Source organism: Rhinolophus ferrumequinum, chromosome 15, assembly GCF_004115265.2.
Source record: "Rhinolophus ferrumequinum isolate MPI-CBG mRhiFer1 chromosome 15, mRhiFer1_v1.p, whole genome shotgun sequence".
NCBI classification, from domain to species: Eukaryota; Metazoa; Chordata; class Mammalia; order Chiroptera; family Rhinolophidae; genus Rhinolophus; species Rhinolophus ferrumequinum.
Window position 1 is genome coordinate 163,036 of NC_046298.1, and position 17,791 is coordinate 180,826.

The following is a 17,791-nucleotide window of genomic DNA, read 5'->3' on the forward strand; positions in this document are numbered from 1 at the left end:
TATTGAGTTCAGCCCTGCCTAGGTGTCCTGCCCGCCTTCCCGTCTCCTCTCACTTGCAGAGCAGGCGCTGGGTGTGGGCCTGGGCCCGCCATCTGGGTCACCACCACCCCCCATGGGACTGCTGTGCTCCGAGGTCATCAGAAGGGACCACTAGTCCCCATGAAGCCTCCTTCCATCTTTGTGACTCGAGTTTGCACCCCTGCTGCCCACCGGTGTCTCCCTGCAGGGTCAGGGTGCTCAAAATCTCAGAAAACAAAGCAAGTCCCACACAGCACCCCTGGCTGTACGAAGACAGAGCAGATGCTTAAGGCTCACTGTACACATTCCATTATTAATCTCCAGTCATTCTTAACCTGCCAGAGAACCTTTCTGAGCATCACAGTGCAGTCAGCAGGGACTGAGTTAGCAGGAGGGCGACCACAGGCACACGAGGGTCCAAGCCGCGCCCTCGGTGACGGCCGCAGTGTTCATAACACCCTCAGGCCCCCCTGCTTCCTTGTGTCCATGGCAGAGAGTGCCTAATGAGACGGGAAGCTGGACCCTAAGCCAAGGGCGAGCCCATGACACAGGCTTGGGCTCTGTTTCTGCTGCTCAGCCCGAAGGTGGGCGGGGACCATGTTGTGACAGTTCTGGGAACAAGGACCTTAGGTTTTCCGTGGTGAGACAAGGTTTCGAGGCTTCCGTGACGATGTGTCTCTGCCTTGCAGCTTCATTTCCCCTGACGTCACGCCCCCTGCACCCGGCCTGGCCTGGGTGTCTGCTGCTGCGCTGTACTTCACCGTTCAACGAGCCGGGACCGAAAGCAGAGGCCTGGAGGAGCTGGGCAGCCTGAGGGAGGAGGCAAGGAGCGGGTCTCCCTCTTTCCTCTTTTCTAGCAAGCTCATTGTCAGTGTTCTGGGCAGTGGTATTCCTCAGGGTTCACCTAAAAGCTGAGCTTTGCCAAGGACAGACAGAAAGTCGGCAGTTGTTGTGATTATTTGGAAGTAAAACTTAACTGGGCATACAGGTTTACTAAGATTTTGACTCTCAGGTTTACTGGCAAAAATAATACCTTACGTTTCATGTTTGAAATGTTTTTATTTAGCCTATTTTTACGCTCGCCACAACCCAGGGCAGGGCTGCCAGCTGTCCAGTGGAACCTGTGTGTCCCCATTCCCATAGCCTCAATTCACATGCTCCCCCAGTTAGGTGTGTATGAGACAGGGCAGATGTGAGGAAAGGGGGTGGAGAGAAGGCTGCTCAAAGTTCCAGGTGGACACCTTGAACCGTCCCTTCTGGGAGCCATGGGACCAGGCTGGACTCTGCCCCCCAAGGCTTGGTGCACAGAGCCCCTCGCCCAGAGAGGAGGGTGGTCTGTCTGAGTTGGAGGAGAATCAGCCCCACGACGCTCCCACCAGCCTCTCCTCCAGCTAAGCTGCTGGTTCTGTAAACATGAGGGTCCACCTGTCTACTCAGCAGATTAAGTGTCTGCCTGATAACTAAATCAATTGTCCAGCCAAGGTATTAGTAATTATAAAGGAAGAAACCTACAAAATTTTCCAAGTTTGTTTTCAGGTTCTTTTTGTTGGAAGGTATGTGAGTGGCTCCAAAGCCTCCAGGCCTGGGTGTGGTGAGGAGACAGGGTCCCCAGAGTCCCCACCCTGCCCTGGAGAGGTGCGTCCCTGCCCCGAGTCAGTACTGCCTGTGGGTTTATCTCCACGGTTTTACAAACACTTCTGGACGGGAGGCCGGGGAGCGAGGCTGGGCTGGCAGATCATTGCACAGGTGGCCGTCCCTGTGGCTGGGGCACTCACACGCCAGGGAGACCTGAGTTCCTTACTTCTGTCACTTTTCCATGTTATTGAAATACAAGAATAAAATGACCCAGTCAGTACTAATTTATTCTTAATTAAATTCTGTTTAAAAGTGGTGGGAAATTTGTCTTTCTGAGGAGATCTGCTTAAAGACTTCTCCCCAGACCTATAAACATTGATAGACAAGTGTGTGCATTCCTTACTTAGCACTGCTTGGTGGGGACTACTGCAGAGCACAGGTGACGTCATGTTGTAAGGATCCCTGTTGGTGTTTGCAGGTATTGGTTTTCCTGTTTTTCTTTTCCCTGATGGGCCTCGTGTCTTCACATCTGACCCCACACGTAAGTCAGTCTGGGACTGCAGGTCCCAGCCACCCCACTTTATTCAGGATCGGGGCAGGGCAAGGGGTGTCTGGAACCTTTGTTTTGAAGGTTTCTCAGGGGAGTCTTGTGTTCACCGAAGTGGGAATTCCTCGGCCATGGGCCTTTGTTTTGAACTTGGGCGCCAAGGGTCCTTGGCCACCACCTCCTGCCTGAGCTCCCTCCATCCAGAGGCCCCAGGGTGACGCTTTCTATAAGTCGTCACCACTGAGACAGGAAAGGCTACCGTCCGTGATGACTGTTGGGGGGGGGCATCCCTCTGCCCGACATGTGCCCAGCTCTGAACCCAGACACCTGCTGTCTGAGTCACTCCCCCCTCGTGTGGGCCACAGGCTGTGGACGCCCCGCGGGCCTTAGATCTTTGTGCCAAAGTCCTGGGCTGCCTGCAGAAGAGGACAGCGTCCTGGCTGCAGCTCTTCCAGTTAACAGAGACGGGTAAGTCCATGGACACTTGACAGCACATGGGTGGCCCGAGTCTCTCTTGGTTACCAGCCATCTGCTTCAGAAGCAACTTTCCAAGGGTTATCTCCTGGCAAAGCATATGAACCCCATTTTGGTCAGGACAAATGCGGTGTGAGCTTGTTTAAACAACAAAAGAACATGGTGGACCCCCGGTGCTGTAGCACCGTCACTTGTGGGTCTCCCTCCTGGCCCCGAGGCACATGAGGTCCCCTGGAGACACCGAGATCCTCGGGTTACAGATGCTGGCCTAGGATGCGTCCTCCTCCGCCTGGTCCCCGACCAGCTCATCAGCCTGCTGCCGGTGGCCTTCTACAGGTAAGGGGCCCAGGCTGCATTGGTCTCCAGGAGGGCAGGCGGCCCATACCTGCCTGCACTGTCTGCACTTACCTGAGGGAGGGCTCTCCCTGCAGACTCCTCCCCTACTTCGATGGAGATGCCCTCATCCGGGAGGACGCCTTCCTGCATGTCGCTGTGGACCTGTACCTGCAGCTGCTGCGCCTCTTCGTGGCTGGGGACACGAGTGCGCTATCAGTGCTGGCTGACAGGAGCCAGGAGCTACAGGGCCAGGCAGGTGCCAGGGGTGGGCCATCTTCAGCCAGGCGGCAAGCTGTCTGGGGCCTGGGGCCAGTGATAGCCCCCCTCCGCACACATGCCCCCCTGACCATGCTCTGGCTTGTCCCCTCTAGGATGACCCTGTGGGCCTGGTAACAAAAGCCCGTCTTTTTCTGCTGCAGTCGATACCTCGGTGCCCGAGAAAGAGCCTCTCCAACATGGCAGAGGTAAGTCCCAGACGTTCACCTCTCCCTTTTAAACCTGAATTGCTCTTTAAATGCAGAGGTCCCACATCTTAGGTAAAACGAGGATGCCGGCGTCTAGCACTGGGCATTGCGGCTGCCAGGGCTGCCTTGCCTTGCCCTCGCCACTGGTGGCGGGGTCGGTGCTGAGCACCGTGTTCCCTTGCAGCTGCTGGCCACTCATGGGGACCGTGACCCAGAATTGAGAGCCACCCTCCTGCGGGCAGCAGGCTACGCCTGACTGGCCTCTCCCAGGAGACCCGCCTCCTGTGACTCGGCGCCTGCGCAGTGCACAGCCTGCTCCTCTGAATAATTTATTAGGCGCACCCCTGCCGCCCTTTCTGCACGAAGATGGGCTACAAATCCTGACTGCTTTAGTGGGAAAGAGGATCAGTCATTTAAAATGGCGCCTGGCCCCAAGCCGTGCAGTTTGTAGGAAAATAAACTCTGGTCCCAGATGGAGGCGGAAAGGCGAGCCCTCCCCGTGTGGGCGCCCAGCGGGGTCAGGTGGGCTCGGGCTTCACCGCCCGCCCGTCTGCGGTCCCGGGCGGCAGCGGCAGCGTCTTGTCCTGCGCCTGCGTCAGCGGGTGGACCATGGACATGTGCACATTGCGGTTGTGAGCCTTCTCGAACCGCCGGCCACACTGGTCACATGCGAAGTCCAGCTCGGTCTCGGCCTTGTGTTTGGTCATATGGTACTTGAGGGACGCCCGCTGCCGGCACTGGAACCCACAGACCTCACACCTGGGGGACATGGGCAGGTGAGCGAGGGCACGGCCCTAGCATGATGCCAGGGGCCCCGGGTGCACTTACTGCAGCGGCTTCGCCCCCGAGTGGCGCATCTGGTGTACGAGAAGGTGCTTCCGCTGCTTGAAGGTCTGTCCACACTCATCACAGATGTAGTTCCGCACCTCTGAGGGAAGAGGACACGGGATGAGCACCCCGAAAACACCCACCCTCCCAGCAGCGCGGCAGCCTGCTCCCTGCCCAAGCAGGGACCTCACTACTTAATGGTATTCGGTGAAGGACAAGGCCGAGCCCGCCGACCGGATTGACGGTGCTGCCTGGCTAGGCCTTCACACAGAAGCCAGAAGACCATTTCTGTACCAGGACGCCCATTCAGTAAGTTCTGTCAGACCAGTGACCACAACTACTGCCACTGGAGAAGTTACCCGCATGTAGGACCCACCATGTGGGACCTCCTTTGGAAATCAGTTTCTTACAAAAATTCACTGGTCAAACTCGACCAGTGATTCCGTGCACCTGGGCAGCTTCCCGCACATCCCACCTGTGAATACGGAACCACACCCGATCGGCTGCCCCTTGAGGAGATGCAGCCCAGCCGAGAGCTTACTGCCTGTCATCTGTTGTGTTTTGAAAACATCTAGCGTTTGTGAGCACTGGTGTCTGCACTGAGACCCAGTCTGAAGGCCCCACCAAAGAGAATTGTTGTGTCAGGAGACACAGCACAGACAAGAATGCTTAGAGCAAGACACAGGAAGATGGTGTCACTGTGAAACCAACAAGTAAATGTGACCCAGCAATAAAGTGGACAAATCTGAATGAAAATACTAATTGCTTTTACACAGATCAAAAATGAGCAAAACTGTTGTTTGAAAATAAATGCAGTATAACAGATGTGCTGTTTTTGGTTGTGTTTTTTTAAAGTGGGGAAGTGTGTTTTCTTTCAGGGCCCATCAGCTCCAAGTTGTCCTTCAATCTAGTTGTGGAGGGCGCAACTCAGCTCCCAGTCCAGTTTCCAATTTCAATCTTAGTTGCAGGGGGCGCAGCCCACCATCCCATGCGGGAATGGAACCTGCAGCCTTGTTGTTGAGAGCTCACGCTCCAACCAACTGAGCCATCTGGCCGCTCCTCCGGCAGCTCATTGTCTTCAATCTAGTTGTGGAGGGCGCAGCTCACTGGCCCATGTGGGAATCAAACTGGCTACCCTGTTAGGAGCTTGTGCTCCAACCAACTGAGCCATCCAGCTGCCCCAGATGTGCCTTTTGAAGAGGGAGCTGATTAGGGAGGGCGGCTGCACACGCGGCAGCTGTGTGTGTGGTGCTGTTTTCTGACATGTGTGGATCGTGCCATTAAAACGAGGGAAATCATGAACTTGTGATGAATCTCTAAGCCTGGGATTGAAACGTGTGTGCAAAGAAGTCCCCCTCAAGTGCTGACGGTGGCAGTGTACTTTCGTGCTTTCTTACTGTCACCATTCCAACAAAGCACGTGGTTACTTCTCTAAGCCAAAAGGCACGTCATTTACGTAAAGCGATGATGAAATCCCAGCACGATAAACTCCCAGAAAAGCAATGGGACATATCTGTGGCCACTCCACACTCTGACCAGTTGAGCTGACGGGCCGCACTGGACAGCAGGGATGCAGGAGGCACCAGGATGCAGCCTGGAGGCCTGCCCAGTCGGGCGGCACACACCTGTGTGGATGAGCTTCACATGGCGCTGCAGGTAGCGGTCGACCATGAACACCTTGTTGCAGCCCGGGTGGGGACAGGGCCTCTCGCGGACCTCCTCGTGGTGCTCCTTTATGTGCTTCTGTGGGGGACAGTGACCCTGAGCGCCCAGCTCGGCCTGATGGCACCTGCGGCTGCCCCTGGAAGGAACGCCCTCCCCACGAACCCCGCCAGGCTGCTTCAGTGGCCTCACCTTCATGCCATCGGCCCCTCGGTACACCGCCGTGCAGCCCTGGTGGGGACACTTGTAGATGGTGGGCAGCTCCTCCCTGCAACAGAGCACGTGCGTGGAGCTGCCGCCCCGGCAGTGAGCCCCGCCCCCCGCCTCACCTCTCGCAGCGCAGCTTGGCCTTCCAGCCGGGCTTCGGTCCTGGCTTCTTCCGCAGTTTTGGTTCTTCAGACTTCTTGGCCTCTTTGCCTTCACTCTTCTTAGCAGAGACCCTGAAAGAAAGAAAAAAAGGCGAAATCAGATGCAGGAACATTTCTGACCTCCATCCACTGTAGTCATTTTCTTCACGCTCTCCCCTCGAGTATGAGGCAGGGTTTTTCTCAAGCTTCCGCGGCTACCCTTCTGCCTCCATGCTAACGGGGCCTGATACGGACCTCAGCCAGGGCGGCTCTTGGGAGGGCCCGGTGCAGGGACGAGGACACAGCAACTGCGCGAGGAGGGGTTCAGGCTGGAAGTCTCACTCCCCATTCCAGACATAACCTAACACTGTTTGGAGATTCTGGGAAACGGTAGAGGAGGGAAGCTTGAGGGGTCAGTCCCTCCTCCCAAAACAACGATTGAGCTAGAAAAGATCAGACACAGCAGTAAGGGAGCTCGGAACCCAGTGGGAGACTCAGCTCCCAGGGAAGCCCTGAGGGGAGAGGTGCTGTCTCAAAGCGCTGCCAACCCCCTGCCTCAGCCCTGCTGTGGGGGCCACAGTGGGCAGTGGAGACCGTGCCCTCCAGCAGTGTGGGGCTGTGCATGGTAGGCACCAGCCCAGATGAAGCAACTTCCTCCTGTAGTGTCCAGCGGAGATTTAAACAGACATGCACATATTCTTTTTTCCTTTTTGGACCCAGACATTTAAGGAAATCTGTCAGGAACAGAAGGGAGCATCTAGGGCCACCTAGGACAAGCCCACAGCTGACCTCATCTTCAACGGTTAGAGACTGAAATCTTCCCTCTGAGATCAGGAACAAGACAAAGATGCCCATTTTCATCGCTGCTATTCAAAATAGTACTGGGTATCCCAGCCAGAAAAACTAGTCAAGGAAAAAAAGCCATCTCAATTAGAAAGGAAGGAAAATTACCTCTCTTCACAGATGACATGATCTTATATGTAGAAAACCCTAAAGAATCCATACACAAAATAAACAAATTCAGCAAAGTTACAGGGTACAAATTCAACACACACAAACCAGTTCTATTTCTATATGCTAACAATGAACAATCCAAAAAGGAAATTAAGGAAACAATTCATTGGCAATACCATCAAATAGAATAAAATACTTAGGAATAAACTTAACCAAAGAGATGAAAGACTTGTACACTGAAAACTGCAAGACACTGATGAAAGAAATTAAAGACTTAAACAGAAAGACATGCCGCGTTCATGGATTAGAAGACTTCATATTGTTAATCTGGCAATGCTTTCCCCAAAGCAATCTACAGTCATTCCCTATCGAAATCCCAATGGTGTTTTTTGCAGAAATAGAAAAAAAAAATCCTAAATTTCAAGTGGAATCTCAAGGGACGCTGAACAATTCCGAAAAGCAATGCTGGAGGCCTCACACGACCTGCTTCCAAAATTTACTACAAAGCTACAGTCATCAAAACGGTGTGATGCTAGCATAAAGACAAGCATGCAGACCAGTTGAACAGAATTGAGAGAACAGAAATAAATAAACCCTCCCAAGTACAATCAAGTGACTTTTGACACGGGTGAAGACCATTCAGTGGACAAAGGACAGTCCAATAAAAGGTGCTGGGACAGAAGAGTGACGTTGGATCCTGAACGTACACCACATACAAAAGTTAATGCAAATAGATAAAAGGCCTAAATGTAGCAGCTGAAACTGCAAAACTCTTAGAAGAAAACACAGGGGTAAATCTTTGTGATCTTGGATCTGACAATGGTTTCTTAATTATGAAAAAATAAGTAAAAAATAGGTAAATTAGACTTCAAAATTAAAAATTCTGTGCACCAAAAGCCACTGTCAAGAGAGTGATAACCCACTGAATAGGAGAAAATGTATCCTATGACTCAATAGTGAAAAGACAAACAACCCAATTAAAAAACGGGCAAAGGACTTGAAAGACATTTCTCCAAAGAAGATGTGAGCACGTGAGAAGGTGCTCAGCATCACCAGTCATTAGTGAAATGCAAATCAACCTCGATGAGACTGCCTCACCCCCACTGGGTGACTGAAAACACAGACAGTGACAGTGTGGGGAGGACATGGAGAAACCGGAAGCCTGTGCACTGCTGGTGGGAACAGGACAGTGCGGCCGCTGTGGGAAAGGGCGCAGTTCCTCAGTCCAACACAGACTTACCGTGTGACCCAGTCGCCCTACTGCTGGGTACAGACCCAAAGAGTTGAAAGCAGGGACTCAAACAGATAGTCGTACACCAGCATTCTGAGCATTATGCACGAAAACCAAAAGGTGGAAACGACCCAAAACGACAGATGAATGGATCAACAAAACATGCTCTGTCCACACAATAGAATGTTCTTCAGCCACAGAAAGCAGTCAAGTTCTGATACATGTTACAGCATGGATGATGGAAAACCAGGCTGAGTGAAAGAAGCCAGTCACCAAAGGACAGATACTCTACGAGTCCACTTCTATGAGGTCCCTAAACTGGGTCCTCAGACTAGAGGTTGTCGGGGAATGGGGGCAGGGGACGGGGACGTCACTGCTTAACGGTAGTTTGCGTCTGGGATGAGGAGGTTTGGGAAGTGGTGGGGGGTGCACAAGTGTGAATGTGCCTGATGCCTCTGAGCTGTGCACTTCAACGTGTATCTTACCCAGTTTAAGAAAGAGATTATAAACAATTGTCCTCCTCCTTGAAGACTGTATCTAAAGAACCTTTTTGATGAGTGTACAGGCCTCTCCTCTCCTGTCTCTTTACCACCGTTCTTTGAGACCTGGCCACATGTCCCCTCCTCGCTGGTCTGTGCCCTCTCCTGTGTGGCACAGGCGCCCCGTCAGCCGCACTGGGACCATTGATTTGCTGTCTGATTCCCACACGAGGCCACATGCTTGAGGGAGCCCTGGGTTTCTAGGGTGAGTCCTTGGAGGGTGTGGGGCTGGGGTCCCTGCAGATATGGGAGGGCCGTGCCAGCATCCTGAGTTTGATCTCCTATTTCTCCGTGACCCGTGTCAGAACTTAAAGGAAAAAGAGAGTCGTGTCTGCTTCTCAGGCTTTGCTTTGTGTTCTCTTGCCTGATGGTATGGTGCTCAAGGACGGTGCCCAGGTTAGGTATGGACTAATTATTGCAAGGTTTTGGGTACTTGGGCACAGGCTTGGGAGGAAAGTGGCACAAGTCAGAATCCACTTGCCAGGACCCTGTGTTCTAACTGGAGACAAAACAAATCCCTGAAAAAGGAAGGTTCAGACACAGCGATAGAAGTGACTCAACAAGGAAGTGGCATAGAAATCGGTGGCAGAGACAGAGAGCTAAGAGCAACTGCAGAGCTGGGTCTCCAAGTCCCCAAAGACCTCGGCACACAGAGCAGGCAGAAGGCAGGGTGGGGGTTCCTACAGAAAGTCAGGTTGACATGGTAGACACCGGGCTGGGGACAGGATGGGCATGAGGAAGGCAAAGAACTCCCAGAGTGAGGCAGGGTCATGCCCACAGGGCTCCTGCCATCCTCACAGGGCTGTCTGCCACCTCACGGAGTGATACTGAGGCCAGGTCCCAGAGCTAACCTGAGAAGAAGCCACTCTGCACCAGGCTTGGCAGGATGACGCAAAAGGCGTGTGCTGAGTGGGGGCCAGTACAGGCCAGGTTCCCGAGGGACACCACCCCCAAGTCTGTGCACGTGCAGCAAGACTGCCCCCCTTACTTCTTTTCCGGGAAAGGTTCAAAGGACTCGTCTGAGGACGGGGTGCTCTGCTTCTTGTCACTGTCGTCTTCACTCACGAAGTCTCTAGGGAAGAAGACAACACTTCAGCAGAGTCCTGGGCTGAGTGGCAGATCCAAGGCGACTTCCTGTCTGCAGACAACATACGATCCCCAGAGTCCACGTTTTAGTTCTCCTGAAAAGGTCGTAAGAAACCTGAAACCCCCAAATGTCTGAGCCCGTCTCCTAGCAGAAAGGACAAGCCAGGGTCACTGAAGTCCAACAAGCTGACATCCCCCGTAAGCCACACACTCCTCACACCGGGACCCCAAACTCTGAAGGAGCCTGTGTGGGGGCCCCAGGCCGAGTGTGAAGACCCTCCCAGGAGGTGGGCTGAGTGAGCAGAGGTTCAGATGTCATCCCACCCCGTAGCTGGGCGCCTGTTGAGCTGTCAGCCATTTCAAAGGTCATAAAGGCCAGAAAGAGCTCTGTACCCTTCACACTGAAGTATGAACCGCTGTTCACCAGGCTGGGCAGCAGCCAGGCTGGCACGCCATGGCCTTCCCCTGCAGGCCGCCACCCGTCCAGAGAAAGGCTCGAAGCTGGCTGGCGGCCTGCAGGGCAGCCACTGGCCCCTCCTGGTCCGAGGGGTGTGTCTGCACATGCACACGGTAATTGGCACCCCATGAGAGCGGCACTAAAAACCATGTCCTTGCATGGATTGGGGTGGGGGCGGGGGGACGCCACTGCATTCCAGCCACAGCTTATGGGGTCGGCTAGACTGGTGTGAGTGGTTCCTCGGTCAGAGGCAGCAGGTGGCCCGGCAGCAGACAGCCCCAAGTCACACATGTCAGGAAAAAGCGCCGGAGGCAGGCTTCCTGTTCTCTAGGCTCATGTGGGGTCAGCACACAGCTGAAGGCTTGAAGGAGGAGACTGGCCCCGGCGCTCCCCCACAGCTGCTCAGGGCGGGGCACCCTCTGGGACCCAGGGGGCCCCGTTGGGACCGAGAAGCCTGGAGGCACCCCAGGCCAGGACATAGGCAGCACGCCCCTGGGATGGCGGAATGTGGTATTCCAAGGAGAAATTTTAGGCTGTTGAAACCCACTCTTCTCTCACCCCTCAGAAAGGTCACTGAACTCGTCTTTTACCCGATCATCCGAGGTTGAAGATGGGACCTGCTTCTCACCCAACTGCCCTAAGAAACAAAGAAGGTGGCTGTCACCAAACCAGCGCACAGCCAGGGGCCCCGGCAAGGAGGCATGGCCTGTCGCCACACAGCCTTTCTTATGGGGGCGGCTGGGGTCCCCAGCCTCAAACTTCACCCCCCGCAAGGACCCCCCCCCACAGCGCAGCCCCGCCCACCGGGCCGCCCCAACGTCCAGCGCAGGCACCGGCATCGCTGGGCACTGGAAGCCCCAGCTGGCAGTTGACATAAGCCAGCCCGGCCCCTCCCCAGAGGCTCTGTCCAGACGTTTCAGGGTGGCACGGCTCAGCCCTCAGGGATGTTTCTGGACATCTAAGAAAGGCACCGTCCTCAAAGCACTGCGTGCAGTTTACAAAGCCGGGCGCCGCTCAGAGCCCTCCAACAGGCCCCGCCCTCCTGGCGGCAGGGGCGCCGCTACCTCCCGGGCCGTCCTGGGAGCTGCGTGTTCTGAAAGCGCCCCCGAGCCGCCCAGCGCCCAGGCAGGTGCATGGGGGGCTGGCAGAGCAGGCGGGCGCCGGGCCCTCCGAACCCGACGTGGTGAACAGCTGCACCCCACCCACAGCGCTGTGGGACCCGGCCCCAAACAAGGGCCCTCTGTTTCCCCTCGGCCACACTGGTCCTACTGGGGTGTCACCAGGGCGCTGGCTGAGGCCCAGGGAATGACCCGAAACAGCCTCAGAGGCACCAGCTGTCCTCACCCCCCACGCCCCACAACAAGGGCCCCATTCTTCTCTCCCTCGGTCCCCTGGGCCCGACAGCAGAGGGGCGTGCCGTTACCGAAACTGGGGAGCAGGGTTCTCAGCCTGCCCGGGAGGCGGCACTGAGCCGGCTCCTGTCATCTCCCCCAGCCTCTGCACACGACACCGCTGCTACTGCCCCCAACAGTGCAGACATCCACTTCCTGCCACCTGGTTCGGGCCGAGCCCGGTCTTCCGGGCCAGGGGAGCTCCTACCTGGGGCCCCACTCGGGGGGAGGCTTGGCTGAGGCAGGGGGCCCGGCAAAGGCCCAACAGGGCTGCCATCCGCAGGAGGCTGGGCCGCGTCTGTGCTGGGCAGCGTCTGGGTCTCAGCCCGGGCGGTGGTCGCTCTGCCCTGGGAGTTCTGCGGGGCAGCCCCAGTGGGGTCGCAGCCCCGGTGCTGTGTCAGCCGTGGGACCATTTCCTTGTCCCACGTCCACTTGGCCGCCAATGCGCTGTCCAGCAACAGAGCTCCACAGCTGGAGTCAGTATCCACGGTGTAGTTGTGGCCTTGGTCACAGCCCCACACGGCCTGGATGACACCGCAGTACTCGGAGGACAGCGTCCTCTGCAGGCTGGGTAGGGCCCCGCAGCTGGCTGCGTGTCCGTGCACCCACCCCACCAGGCCGCGTAGGCCTTGAGGGCTGGAAGGGATCAGGTCCACTGAGGAAAGGCAGACGTCAACCCCGTGGCGGGTCAGCCCCCAGCAAGCCCGCCCACGCACCACCCACAACACGAGGCGGGGGCGCACTTACCCAGACACGTTCCGTCCTCGGCCCCTGTTGGGGGCTGGGCACCAACCCTGCAAAGGGTCAGCGTGGCCATGAGCAGGGCCAGGCAGCAAACAGGGTTGGCTATCCACACATGTGGGCTGACCCCTCTCTCCCAGTGGCCGGCTCTGTACACTCAGCCATTCCTGGCCCTCATCTCTATGCCTAGAACAGCCCCTGAATACCTCCCAAATGAACGAAGGAGGGAGCACCCACCTCGTGCCAGGCTTATGCTGGCCCGACGGGGAAACGTTGACTCTCTGCAAGAAGGACCTGAGGAGGCCATGGCACTGGTAGAACTGAGCGTGGCAGTTCTTACACACAAACTGAGACAGAGCTGGGTCCTGGTGGATGACCACCCCCAACAGGCGCTGGAAGTCGCGGGCGAAGACACGCTCCCCTGGCGCCCCTGGCGGCGGTCTGTCTGAGCGCCCCCCAGGTGCCCTGCCGGAGATGCTACGCAGACTCCGCGAGGAGAACTTCCCATGGCACAGGCGACAATGCCCCATGGCAAGAGCCCGGCCTGCTCCTGGGCAAACACAGGAGATATGAGGTCAGCCTGTGAGGCTGATTGCTGCACAGGCTCCCAGGAGGCAAATGACGGCCTAGGGGAAGTAAGGCCCACGCTCCACCAGCCTCCCCACATGCCCCCAACACAAGCCTGTGTCCCGGCCAAAGGCGGGGTTCTGGCTCTGGTCTCCCTGCTGGACACACAGCCTTTGGAAGAGATGGCCAGTGCGGGGGGAGGGAGGTGGTGTTTAAAGACTTCTAAACACCTCCACAACAAGGCCATCGTTACCCTGAGACCAAAACCAGACAAGGACACTATAAGAAAAGAGAATTACAGGCCATATCCTGATGAACGTAAATGCAAAAATCCTCAATAAAACATTAGCAAACCAAATTCAACGATGCATACCACTGAGCTCCAGTGGGAGTTATTCCAGGGATGCAACCATGGCTAAACATATGCAAATCAATGAGTGTGATTTCCCACGTTAACAATACGGGTAAAAATCATTCGATCATCTCACTAGATGCAGAAAATGTATTTGACAAAGTTCAACATCGATTCATGATAAAAACTCTCAACAAAGTGGGAACAGAGGGAACATACCTCAACATAATAAAGGCCATATATGACAAACCCTCAGCTAACATCATACTCAGTGGTGAAAAGATAAAAACTTTCCTCTCAGATCAGAAACAAGAGGAGGAGATCCACTTTCACCACTTCTATTCAACATAGTGCTGGAAGTCCTCGCCACAACAATCAGACAAGAAAAGAAATAAAAGGTATCCAAATGGGAAAGATAAAAGTAAAATTGTCATTATTTGCAGATGACATAATCTATATACAGAACCCCAAAGATTCCACACAAAAATCTATTATAGCTGTTAAATGAATTTAGTAAAGTAGGAAGATACAAAATTAATATTCAGAAATTGGTTGCATTTTTATACACCAATAACAAACTGTCAGAAAGAGAAATTAAGAAAACAATCTTATTTATAATTGCATCAAAAAATACTTAGGAATAAATTTAATCAAGTAAGTAAAAGACGTACTCATAAAATTGTAAGACATTGAAAAGAGAAATTGAAGAAGATACAAATAAATGGAAACATATACTATGTTCATGAAAAGGAAGAGTTAATATAGTTAAAATGTCCACACTACCCTAAGTAATCTATAGATTCAATGCAATCCCTATCAAAATACTAGTGGCATTTTTCACAGAATTAGAACAAATAACCCTAAAATTTATGTGGAACCATAAAAGACTCCGAATAGCCACGGCAATCCTGAGAAAGAAGAACAAAGTGGGAGGTATCACACTACCAGATATCAAATTACATTATAAAGCCATAGTAATTGAAATAGCATCGTATTGGCATAAAAACAGATACATAGATCAATGGAATAGAATAGAGAGCCCCAAAATAAATCCATGCCTATGTGGTCATTTAATCTATGACAAAGGAAGCAAAAATTTACACTGGGGTAAAGACAGTCTACTCAATAAATGGACAGATACAGAAAAGTGGACAGATACATGCAAAAAAAATGAAAACTGAACCACCTTCTTATGTCATATATACGAATAAACAAAATGGATTAAAGACTTAAATGTAAGACCCGAAATCATAAAACCCATAGAAGAAAATATAGGAAGTAAATTTGCAGACATTACTCTTAGTAATATTTTTACTGATATATCCACTCAGGAAAGGGAAACAAAAGAAAAAAGAAACAAATGGGACCACATCCCACAAAAAAGTTTTTTCACAGCAAAGGAAACTATCAACGAAACAAAAAGACATCCTACTGAATGGGTGAAGATATTTACCAATGATACATCTGGTAAGGTTACTATCCAAAAAAAACTCATACAACTCAACACCAAAAAAACAATTCACACTTAAAAAATGGACAGAGGATCTGAATAGACATTTCTCCAAAGGTGATGTACAGCTGGCCAATAGATATATGAAAAGATGCTCAATGTCACTAAACACCAGAGAAAAGCAAATAAAAACCACAATGGGATACCACCTCATTCCTGTCGGAATGGCCATCATTAATAAATCAACAAACCACAAGTGTTGGCGAGGATGTGGAGAAAAGGAAGGAAACCTTCGTGCACTGTTGGTGGGATTGCAAATTGGTACAGCCACTATGGAAAACAGTATGGAGTTTCCTCAAAAAATTAAAACTAGAACTACCTTATCATCCAGAAATTCCCTCCTGGGTATCTACCCAAAGAAACCCAAAACACCAATTTGAAAAAATATATGTACCCCTGTTTACTGCAGCACTATTCATAATAGCCAAGATATGGAAACAACTAAAATGCCCATCAATAGACGATGGATAAAGAAAGTGTGATACATTTATACAATGGAATATTACTCTGCCATAAAAAAGAATGAAATCTTACCATTTGCAACAAGGTGGATGTACCTAGAGGATATTATGCTAAATCAAATAAGTCAATTTGAGAAAGACAAATACCATATGATCTCACTTGAATCTAAAGAACCCAATAAACAAACAAAACAGAAATACTCATAGACACAGAGAACAAACTGATAGTTGCCAGATGGGACGGGGATTGGGGAGCTGGGTGAGAAAGGTGAAGGGATTAAGAAGTACACATTGGGGGGGTGGGGAGTGGGAGATGAGGGTAAGGGGGATCAAATATATGGTGATGTAAGGAGAACTGACTCTGGGTGGTGAACCCACACTGGGATTTATAGATGATGTAATACAGAATTGTACACCTGAAATCTATGTAATTTTACTAACAACTGTCACCCCAATAAATTAAAAAAAAAGAAGAAGTACACATTGGTAGTTACGGAACAGTCACAGGGAAACACAGTTTGGGGAATACAGTGAACAATGTAAAAAGGATGCATGGTGTCAGGTGGGTACTGGACTTATTGGATCACTTAAGTTATATAAATGCCTAACCACTGTGCTGTACACCTGAAATTAATATAAAATATTGAATATCAACTATAATTTTAAAAATACAGTCATAGAACGTAAAGTACATCACAGGGAATACAGTCAATGGTACTGTAAAAGCTATGTACAATGTCAGAGGGGTAGCAGACTGCTTGGGGTTATCACTTTGTGAGGAGTGTAAATGCATAATCATTATGTTGTTTTGTACACCTGACACTAATAATAATTTTTAAAAGTTTCTGAGAGTATACCTTTAAAGTTTTCATTACAGGCAAAACATTCTGTAACTATTAATGTGTGTGGTGACTATTAATATGTGTGGTTAACTAGGCTTACTGTGGTGAATACTGAATCATTATGTTGTATGCCTGAAACCAATATAATGTAATATATCAATTATAGCTCAGTAAAAACTTTTTGAAAAAAACTCTAAAAATTGTTTGAATAAATGCCACCACAACGATGTAAGTTTGGAAGCAAAGGGGAAACTTCATTCCCTTGCACGGAGCTCCTGAGACCAGAAGTGAAGGGGCAGTGTCCACGCTCTCCACCTCTCTGGGTCTCTTGGCTGCCAAACGTACTGATGACAGCGCCCCTCTGCGCCCCCAGGAGGATTAAAGGAGAGCGGGGTGGAGTTGAGCGGCCAAAGCACCCGGGGAGGCGGAGTGCAGGATCCGGCTCATACCCGCTGCCAGGCGGGGACTAGGCACTCTCACACTTAACCCTCCTGTTTTAACCAACGGGCGGCTGAGGATCAGGGAGGTTAAGCTATTATCTCAAGGCTGCAGAGCACAGTGCAAAACCTGGGTTAAAATTCAGGCTGTCCGACTGCAAAACTTGAGCACTAATTACTTAACGTGCTCAGAGGCGGCAGGGTCAGCTGTCTTGCGAAACATCAGCCCGCGCGGGTGACGGACACCAGGGAGGCCTCGCTTGCCTTCCTAGTGGCCCAAGGTCGCCGAGGGAGAGAGGCCCTGGGGACGTGGTCACTTAGGGGGACGTGGTCACTTAGGGGGACGTGGTCACTGGGGGCCGGCCGGACCCACCTGCCTCGTTGGCGCCGTCCTCGCCCGCGTCCCCGCAGGCCCGCGCCGCTCCCCAACCCAGCCGCGCCGACACCAAGGCCGCCGCCTCATCCATGCTGGACCCACTGCGGACGGGGCGGCCCCGGGCCCGGCCGCCGCCAAAGCCGCCGGCGCCCGAGCCCCCGCGCTGCCCCGCCGCCACAGGCGACAGGAAGCGCCCGAGCCGGTCGCGTTTCATGGCGGCGGCCCCGGCGCTCCGCCCCGCTCGGCCTTGCTCCCACCCGGCTCGGCTCGGCCCCGCTCCGTTCGGCTCTGATCGGCCTTGCTCGGTCTCGCTCGGCCGCGCTCGGCTCGTTGGGCCCGGCTGTTTGGTCCAGCTCGGTCCTGCCAAGCCCGGAGCTCTCGTCTGCTCCGCTGGACTGTGCTCGCTCGTTGCCGCCCGACTCCGCCGTTCGGCTTCGCTCGGCTCCCTGGAAGCGGAGCGGAGCAGAGCAAGGAGAGGAGGGGCCGGGTAAGAAAGGCAAGGGGCGGAGTGAAGGGGGCGGGGCGATGGAAGGGGTGAGGAGTGATGAGAAGGGGCGGGACTTAGTGAAGAGGGAGAGGAGCGGGGAAAGGAAGGA

General features: G+C 53.0%; 2 protein-coding genes across 2 annotated transcripts in view; one reads left to right on the top strand and one right to left on the bottom strand.

The window, feature by feature from the left end:
* The window catches only part of FANCA (FA complementation group A), a 39,519-nt gene extending 35,783 nt beyond the window's left edge, over positions 1-3,736 (top strand). Inside the window, exons 37-43 of the mRNA XM_033128968.1 lie at positions 708-840; positions 2,072-2,134; positions 2,506-2,608; positions 2,875-2,950; positions 3,046-3,202; positions 3,322-3,414; positions 3,599-3,736. Of these exons, the coding sequence (XP_032984859.1) occupies positions 708-840; positions 2,072-2,134; positions 2,506-2,608; positions 2,875-2,950; positions 3,046-3,202; positions 3,322-3,414; positions 3,599-3,670 (697 nt within the window). The 3' untranslated portion in view covers positions 3,671-3,736. The remainder of the gene's footprint in view (positions 1-707; positions 841-2,071; positions 2,135-2,505; positions 2,609-2,874; positions 2,951-3,045; positions 3,203-3,321; positions 3,415-3,598) is intronic.
* On the bottom strand, positions 3,714-17,657 carry ZNF276 (zinc finger protein 276). The gene is made up of 11 exons (XM_033128972.1): positions 17,193-17,657; positions 12,888-13,200; positions 12,657-12,703; positions 12,118-12,564; positions 11,077-11,155; positions 9,964-10,047; positions 6,234-6,344; positions 6,097-6,172; positions 5,868-5,985; positions 4,243-4,342; positions 3,714-4,173 (listed from the first exon to the last, which is right to left on the bottom strand). Exons 1-11 carry the CDS (start codon positions 17,407-17,409, stop codon positions 3,933-3,935), a joined length of 1,833 nt encoding a protein of 610 aa, XP_032984863.1. The 5' UTR covers positions 17,410-17,657; the 3' UTR covers positions 3,714-3,932.
* Positions 17,658-17,791: the final 134 nt, after the last annotated feature.